Source organism: Anabrus simplex, chromosome 4 (assembly GCF_040414725.1).
Source record: "Anabrus simplex isolate iqAnaSimp1 chromosome 4, ASM4041472v1, whole genome shotgun sequence".
NCBI lineage: Eukaryota > Metazoa > Arthropoda > Insecta > Orthoptera > Tettigoniidae > Anabrus > Anabrus simplex.
Genome location: NC_090268.1, coordinates 146,842,806 through 146,852,318, shown reverse-complemented (window position 1 = coordinate 146,852,318; position 9,513 = coordinate 146,842,806). Strand labels below are relative to the sequence as shown.

Sequence of the window (9,513 nt, the reverse complement as noted above, 5' to 3'; positions counted from 1 at the left end):
ACCCTACCATTGCACTCTGAATCCCATTGAACAGATATGGAGTCAAGTGAAGGGTTACGTTGCGAGAAACAACACGACCTTCAAGCTACAAGACGTACGAGCTCTACTTGGCACAGCCCTTGAAAATGTGACAGCAGATAACTGGAAGGACTGCATTAGAAATGCAACGAAAGAAGAAGACCAGATGTGGGAGCTAGATGGCCTAACAGATGAAATTGCCGAGAGATTCATCATCACTGATAGCGGCCAGAGTAGTACCGACTCATCAGAAAGTGACAGTAATGAGAATGGAGGAGATACATCGTTTGATATGGAAGGAATTGAGCCCCTGCAGGACGACTAAGCAAGGTAACCATATACAGTATGCATGGACTTCTTACTTTGTTAAGACCGCAACTGCCTGTGTATCTTGTCTTTTTGAGTTGTTTCTTTTCGATAGATGTTGTTACAGAATTATCAACAGTTCCGTCTGACATGTCCAATCATGCTATATGCTCTATCAGGATAGGAACTCTACAACATAAGAAATATATATTTCAACTCGAAAGTTGGTATTCTATTAGATTACAGTCTACCGGGCGGACATTTCAAATAGCTGTCCTAAGATAAATCTTCGTACGTGTGTAATTTTGTGCTCTAGCCTACGATAGCTTTCTTTAATATTCAGAAATGAATAAATAAATAACGTAGGCCCTAATCTTCAGCAGTAGATCTCCCTTCAGACCCATCTGTTTAGTTTCGCACAGCTCAAAAACTGTTCCTCGTCTATTTTAGGTAATATGCGCAGCACTGTATGTCCGAACACGAGACGTTGACGGGGCGGAGGTCGATACTACACGCTCAGCGAATCACAACTCTTTCTTTGGCTGAGGCGTGGACATGCCTTGTTTACATCAGGATTAAACTCTCGTGAAAAATCATATACCACAACGTATTTACGGAACAAACAGTACTCCACATGTTAGTAATCACTTCTCAAACATATTTCTGCTGTGTTGTGATACGTTACTACAAGCTGCTTTATCTGTCAATGACAAGGCTGCAGAGTAGAGAGAGAAGCACTATGACTGGGAGTTTTCTTGTTGACTATAAAGTGTCCACAGAGCGGCTGGCTGTTATCAGTCGCCAACAGCTCAACATGAAGCTCGAATCAGTCATTCCTGACTTCAAAGCCCAGAGCACACAGGGACCCATCAGCTTCTACAGCTGGCTTGGAGATTCGTGAGTATCTTGCTCCCCCCCTTCATTATAATATTCTAGGTGAAGTATTATTAGTCTATTTTGCTTCAATTTTTTTTACCAAATATAGAGAAGAGTTAAAGAATACAACTGCTTATAAATCACGACAGCAACCTCCTTCCGAGGCTTGTGCTACTTCAGACAATTTACCAGAGGGGAGGATGAGTAAATAACGTAATGTGGCATAATTTGTAGGGATGAAATGTAATCAGATGATGATGACTGCTCTTTTAAGAGGCCGAACATCGAGACTGTTAGCCCCTGATTACATGAAATAAAGTGAACGATAATTAAAAGTTCCCAACTGATTAAGATGAGAAAGTAAATGAAATAATAATATAATCAGAGGACAAATAATAATTGCCTTATTTTGGTAAAAGTTAATAAGAACAGCGACAATTAATGATTAAAAATAAAAAGCATTGATTTATAAATATCTATATCACAAAACTACAATAAAATGTATGATTAAAAAAAATAAAACCAAAATTATTATAAATTCAACATTAAAAGATAATCATTTTAAAATTTAATTAGGAATGTAAAGACAACACATTTAAAAATATCTACAACTTAAGAAATATATATACAATCATTCAAATTTAATTTAACCCTTTATAGGGCAGGAATTTTTTTGTTGGTTATGAGTATATTTTTATGTTTCTCTTAATCCTGAGTTGCAAACGAATAGGTTAGGACAGTTTTTAAGGCAATTTGCTCCTAAATTTGTTATATACGAATAAAAATAGGGTGGCTAAATATTTAGCCACCATCCATTCCTACGCACAACTTTCTGTACGTGGATGGTGGCTACTTATTTAGCCATCAATATATGAAGTCACAATTTTCTTTCATTGGTAGGAACTTTGAAACAATACCGTAGACAAATACAAATAGTCTTTACAAATTTGGATGAACCTTGAAGACAGACTAGGAGAATTTTCAGAATCATCTTGTATGTCAATGTCATCAGTATCCATGGGATCAGCTGATTCAATCTCTGACACATTATCGTGCAATACAGAATCATTGATGCTTTTAGAACGAGTAGATGTATCCATCACCCGAGTACTTGCAACAGAATCTTCAGCATCACTATCCCACCTTTCTCAGAGTCGTATGCTTGATCTGCTGAAACAGCGTCTAAGTAAGTCGAATAGCTCGTCTGCCGACATCTTATTTACGTCCACGTACTTCGCCATGACATATCTTGAGACACGGATAAGAAAATACGGTTAGACAGATGTTTTCTGGCAGCTGGACGCTGTTATAGTTATCATTTATAGCATAAAACCTAGGCCTAGGCCTACGGTTAAAAGTGAGGTTATGTTTGTCACTTGCCAACTCGGATAAAGGCGATAATATTATCTGAGCGGATAATTTCCCATACCAAAGTCGCATATGGGTTACATGTATGTTTATTTCTACATGCATTTATACCTCACAATATTCTATAACTATAAGTGTTTCCTTTACAATGTAAAATAATTAGTTGGCAAGCGTAGTGTTATTTGGCGCAACTTCAACAAAACAACTTCATAAAATAATGTACTTGTAAAGAGATCTGATTGCCGTTGGCAGAATAGACTGCCAGAATATCAACTGAAGACACTGATATAGCCACAACTAGCAATTCAAATTCTGTTTGTTAGAAAAACAACATCGAATTCTCTCCAATACAGCATAACCATGTTTTTCCATGGAGCCTCAATGGATGGTGGCAATATCCTTAGCCACTTCGATCGTTTTCCAATCCCAGTTGCTTGCACAGCCTTCATAATCTTCTTTATGGCTTACTATTTAGCCACTATCCGTTCAGGCATGTGGCTTATGGCGATAAAGACCAAATTCATTGCAATTTGTTAAAAATATGGACCTTTATGTGGGGTGGTTAAATATTTAGCCACCAACCTACAAGGGGTTAAAATCGATTTTAAAAGGCCACTACCCCTCATAAAGCGAGTGACGAAGTTTGCTGACTGTTCGTCATCACACAGAATGAGGGGCGTGTTATTAGGCAGGTTGAAATGATTTCTTTCACAGAGCAGTCAGACTGTCGCACTCAGTGAGGACGTGCATGCAGTTGTTGAAGTACAGCTCCTTCCTTTAAATTTTCCCGTTATTTATAAACCATTCGGGTCCTTCATCATACTCGCTCTAGTTGTTTCGGGATTGATATGTCGCTCTACCACGATTTTTAAACTTGTGCAACGGACTGGAACAGGCTTTATGTATTTCATGAAAAGTGGATTGGGAATCTATTTTCAGAAACACTCGAAGTGGTTTTGCATGGTTTTTTTCTTTCCTTCATCTCCAGGCAAACTGTATCCAAAATATATAGGCTACCATGGTCGCTACTTGTCATTACTAGAAAGTGATTAAAATGTACTAGCACTAGTCCAGACTTCACATATTGTGAAGAAGAATCTATCCCACTTTGATGGCATCGTTGAGAGCGGTGCAGACAGCATCCGGCTCTAAATAGGAAAATGACCTCTAGGAGATAGCAGTCACATTTCACGAAGCGCTCATTGTCAAAGTTCACAAAATGATCAAATCAGATCTTCAGTTTAATTTAATTTAATTTAATTTACTACATGCTTCAGGAATTCAATCCAAATATTACAGATACAATCCTTTTCTTACATCGTAAAGTTTGAAATAATTTAAACTCATGAAATTAAATATGAGTATACAGTAGATTAGATTAATCTGCACCGAGCTTGATAGCTGCAGTCGCTTAAGTGCGGCCAGTATCCAGTATTCGGGAGATAGTAGGTTCGAACCCCACTATCGGCAGCCCTAAAAATGTTTTTCCGTGGTTTCCCATTTTCACACCTAGCATTTTCCTGTCACATCGTCGCATTAAGACCTATCTGTGTCGGTGCGACGTAAAGCAACTAGCAAAAAAAAAAAATTAATCTGCTATGTTATCATAAAGTGAGTATATGTCACTGGACTGATTTCAAATGTTCGCTCCATATAAATAAAAGCGAATACTTTCGCTGTGGTATCCTATTCAGGACGATTCGAAATGTAACTACTCTTGAAAAACGCACATTGAATCGCAACGCTATTAAAATATGATGTCCTGAACGTTTTATCACACCAGGATACTATGTCTTCATTATCGAGTGTTACCTCTTCAGCCGCTAATGTTTCCTGTTGTTTTCCAGATGGTGTGTCCTGTTCTCTCACCCAGCAGACTTCACCCCAGTGTGTACCACAGAACTGGGTCGTATTGCTGTACACCAACATGAGTTCGCCAAGAGGAACGTCAAGCTACTGGCTCTGTCTTGTGACAAGTTGCAGGACCACAAGAACTGGGTGGCGGTGAGTAAAATATCGGCCTATAAATTATTCTTATATTTCTTCTTCTCAGATTTAATTTCGTTACTGTATTCTATAAAAATAATTTCTCTGCCTGCCTCCCCAGCTTCTCTTCTTTATAGCACCCATTGTCCACCCGGAGTTGTTTTCATTATCCTACGACAGCGCCAAAACTCAGTCCACTTCTCTCTTGCACGTTTAACCTCCTCCAAACTAATAGTGTAAATTTGGAGGTTTCAGGATAACAAACCAAACCCCATGGCACTACAGCCCTTGAAAGGCAAACTATGGAGGAAAGAGGCAATAAAGAAAATGCCGGTACAAACAAGTGTGGGGATAATGACAGGAGATGACATTTCTGGAGATGAAAAGATGTGTTGAGAGTAGGCTTATCTCTGTCAGGGTCAGTAGGTAGTCTTCCTCATTCTCAACGTTAAACAACAACAATAATAATAATAATAATAATAATAATAATAATAATAATAATAATAATAATAATAATAATTGAAATTAGTTCGAGTGAGTTGCTCCGACAGAAAACCGCTGGTCTTTTGAGCCTATATTAATGGATTCGATCCTGGCTCAGACCAGTCGTATTTGAAGGTGGTAAAACACTCCAGCCTCGTCTTGGTAGATTTATTATCACGTAAAAGACCTTCTGCGAGTCCAAATTCCTGCCCTTTAGCCTCTGAAAACCGTCAAAGAGTTTAGTGGAAAGAAAGCCAAAAACATTTATTTATTTATTTATTTATTTATTTATTTATTTATTTATTTATTTATTTATTTATTTATTTATTTATTTATTTATTTATTTATTTATTTATTTATTTATTTATTTGAGAGGTATAAAATGACATGTTTTTATTACACAAACTAATTTCACTCTCCATCCAGGCCTTTAGTGTTAATATGGCTGTCTGTTCACAGGACATCAAGTCGTACTGCCTGGACATCCCCGGGGAGTTCCCCTACCCCATCGTCGCAGACGAGAAACGAGAGTTGGCGGTGAAGCTCGACATGATCGATGAGGAGAGTAAGGACAAGGAATCTGAAGCCATGACAGTTCGCGCTCTCTACATCATCAGCCCGGACCACAAGCTCAAGCTGTCCATGGTCTACCCCGCTTCCACCGGCAGAAACGTGGAGTACGTTGAATTTCTGTAACTAGTAGATGTAACACGTTACTCATGAAGAATGTTAACATCGGTTAAATTGAATTGCCTACACTGTATTGGTCACGTTTTCGGTTCTTTCGTCTCAGAATCATACGCATTTAAAAACATTCATTCCTAACAGCCCATTAACTCTAGTTCTTCGCCACCTCATTTATCAGGCCACATTTATATTATCGCATTATTTCACAATTTGCCTAGCATTTGAAATGTCTCCTTTAAAGAGCTAAAGTGCTTTAGAATTCCTCCCGTATAGTTGCCGAAGGCATTAGACGCGTCAGCTCATCATTACACAAATAAATAACAATTACTCTTAGAGGAGTAATAAGGTTAATCATATTACTGAGGTGAAGAAAGTACTTGGATACCAATTACGTGTTTCATCTACAATAATATCGTTTTTAATTTTAGGCTCGAACTTGTTACTGCAAACTGTAACATAAAACTCTTATTGAGAGTTACTTCCTACAAACAGGTGTCCCAGACATTTTTAGAGCGTTTCATGGTCAAAAATGTTCCCACACATACTTCGGGTATATCATTGCTGGTTTAGATAGCGTAAGCCGAAAAATTTCTTGGATGACCGTATTTTTTTCTTGCCTCGCTAAAAGCGCCACTGTTTGGCTCACTTTTGTTGTAAAATAATATTTCATACAGTTAAACCTTCCTCTAAATTCATCAAATCCTTTCGATCGCTCTCGATACGATTCTGCAAAAACACAGATAGAAAATTAACAAAACTCACTGAGGGTTTCACTTATTACATAATACGAGGGGCGATTTTTAGTTATATTTTATTTTCTATAACGAAGAGATACAAAAACGGATGCCCTGTTATGACAAGTGGTAACTATATGGAGAAGTAGTTTGATGATTGATTGATTGATTGATTGATTGATTGATTGATTGATTGATTTATTTATTTATTTATTTATTTATTTATTTATTTATTTATTTATTTATTTATTTATTTATTTTAAAGGGGCCTAACATCTAGGTCATCGGCCCCTAATGGTACGAAATGAGACGACATGAAACGACAAATTAAAAACACAAAATTTTCCGCTGACCACAATTCAAAACGTGAGGACGAAGAATGAATGGATGGATATGAATTTAAAACGATCAGTGGAACCGACCCACAGTGCCTCACAGAAACAGAAGCTGGCATAAAGTAATAGTACTGACTAAGGGACTGCCTCTATAGCACGATACTGAAACGATGATGCTTATAGTCGAAAGGAGACCAAAATCCAAGTCATCGGCCCCTCGTAATGATACTTATCACTAGTAAAATAGAACCACGGTATTTGTCATGTTGCGGTAGCGTAGACTCGCAGTATTCCACACATTATGGTATTACACACAGGTAACGTCATTCGCACATGTATTACAGACCTAATGTGTTTCGCACATTGCGGCGCCCTTGACAGGCAACGCAATCCTATGGTGTTCATCGCCTAAGTGTACTAACCACAGGGAGTCGTACTATCCCGTGGTGGTCCTCATACAGTGGGTACTAATCACAGGCAAGCCAGAACCACGAGTTCCGTCATCCCATGGTGACGCTCATATAGTGCTACTAATCACAGGTACTGTAAAAGCCGTCGAGCCCTCGTTTGCTACTAATCACAAACCTATTTGGTACCCAACATAGTGGTACTACGCGCAAGTAAAAGCTACCCATGGCGTTCCCCGCGTGGTGGTACTAATCACAAGTAGTTTCATAGTTCTAATTTGATCATCCCTTGGTCGCCCCTTTTAGTCGCCTCTTACGACAGGCAGGGGTTACCGTGGGTGTATTCTTCGTCTGCCTCCCCCACCCACAGGGGGGGGGATGTTTGGTCCGCAAGAGGTATTTTATTTCCCTCAAGTCCACCGGCAAGCCGGTTAGGACCCCCTATCCGCCACTTGGGACGCGCCACGTGGGAGTACCACCTCTCCCCCTGCTACGCCAGCGTAGTATGTTCGTAGGAGAAGTAGTTTAAGGTATGTAGAATCCAAAGAAAAAATGAAATTAAATCGTCTGTTTCTTTGAAAAATGTCAGTACTTACTTAAAAAACGCACCTCGTAAGTTTGCATACTAATGTAAGCTGTGTGTTTTAGCTGAACGCGTACTCAACTTCATCGTTTACATCCGGTTGTTGTTCCGAGCTAGACCGCTTGGTTATTATGTTCTAAGTTTCGAAGCTAGGACTGTAAATCTACAGGCACATTTGTTGTACGAAAATCGTTTTCTCTTTTCATGATTGACCCCGGTATACTCCTTCACGCTGACTCCATCATATTCGTTTATTTTGTAACGATAAGTGTATTCAACAGTCGCTCTGAAGTTTAGACACAAATCCCCCCAAATAATCATCATTTATAGGCTTACGCGTCCAGTGTCACTACTTTGTGAACCACGTCAAATTATTTTCACTATCTGACGTTTCAACCATGTTATGATGAGGCATTTTCAATGACAATAGTAGAACTACCTAACATAACAGAATAATTTGAAATGGTCCACACCGGAAAGAGCATTAATAAATACTAATTTAATCCTCCATCTATTCACTCATACAGTCATGCAATCATTCTAACGAGCTGTATGTTTTTCTGACTTCGTGAAAATAGAAATATTTATGTTACAGTGAAATCCTTCGAGTGATCGACTCTCTCCAGCTGACGTCCAGACTGAAAGTGGTGGCCACTCCTGCCAACTGGACGGTGAGTTTATGGATATCGTATTATCCTGCAATAGCTACACAACAAACACATTTTATATTCTGAATGCGTTATTGAAGAGGACGTGATCATAACTAAAAGTAATATTTCTCAATGTTTCAGCCTGGCACCAAGGTAATGATCCTGCCCCATGTTAAGGATGAGGATCTGCCTAAGCTATTCCCTAAAGGAGTGGAGAAAGTAAAAATGCCTTCTGGCATCAACTATGTGAGAACGACGACGGACTACTGAGATGTCATTTAATTATTTCTTATAACTGCTAGCGCCATCAATCTCGGCTAACTTACTGAGTACAAATGTTCTGTATGTTTACTTTTTACTGGAATAAACTGTGTTGTTCTGTTCTTTGTGGATCTCATTTTGTTAGCCTTATTGTATTTTAAGGGGTAGTTACAGCTTACGCCTTTCAAAAAGTCATTATTCATGTTTTTGTCTTATGCTCTCAAAATTAAGAACCATTATCTAAAAATGGCTTGATATCTGCAAATAGGTTTTTATCGATGATTAAAAGGCAAGAAACTGCAAGCTATACGATGATGATGATGCTTGTTGTTTAAAGGTGCCTAACAATGAGGCCATCGGCCGCTAATGGAACAAGGTGCAACGAAATGAAAATTCAAACAAAATTTATCCACTAACTAGAATCTAAGACGAATGATGATTAAAAAATTATAGTGAAACAAAAACAACCAGTGGGTCCAATTCACAATGTCTAAATTACTGGGATAACGCTTATTATCTAAAATCCAAAATCCAGGTCACCGGCCCCTCATAATGGTACAAATCGCTGCTAAAGCAGAACCATGGTGTTCCTCCTATAATGGTACTAATCACAAGTAACGTAGAATGATGGTGTGTCTCGCATGGTAGTATTAATTACAGGTAATATAGACCCATGGTATGTCAAACACAATGGCACCATTCACAGGTAACACAAACCCATTGTGTTTTCGTACATAAGCAACGCAGACCCGTGGTGTTTCTCACATAGTGTTACTAATCACAGGCAACGTAGACCCATGGAGTTTCTCAGAAAGTGGT

At 38.6% G+C, this 9,513-nt stretch overlaps 1 protein-coding gene across 1 annotated transcript; it reads left to right on the top strand.

The window, feature by feature from the left end:
• The first annotated feature begins 1,104 nt into the window (after positions 1-1,104).
• On the top strand, positions 1,105-8,790 carry LOC136871731 (peroxiredoxin-6). The gene is made up of 5 exons (XM_067145274.2): positions 1,105-1,221; positions 4,416-4,572; positions 5,497-5,714; positions 8,379-8,454; positions 8,575-8,790. Exons 1-5 carry the CDS (start codon positions 1,139-1,141, stop codon positions 8,701-8,703), a joined length of 663 nt encoding a protein of 220 aa, XP_067001375.1. The 5' UTR covers positions 1,105-1,138; the 3' UTR covers positions 8,704-8,790.
• The last annotated feature ends 723 nt before the right edge of the window (positions 8,791-9,513 follow it).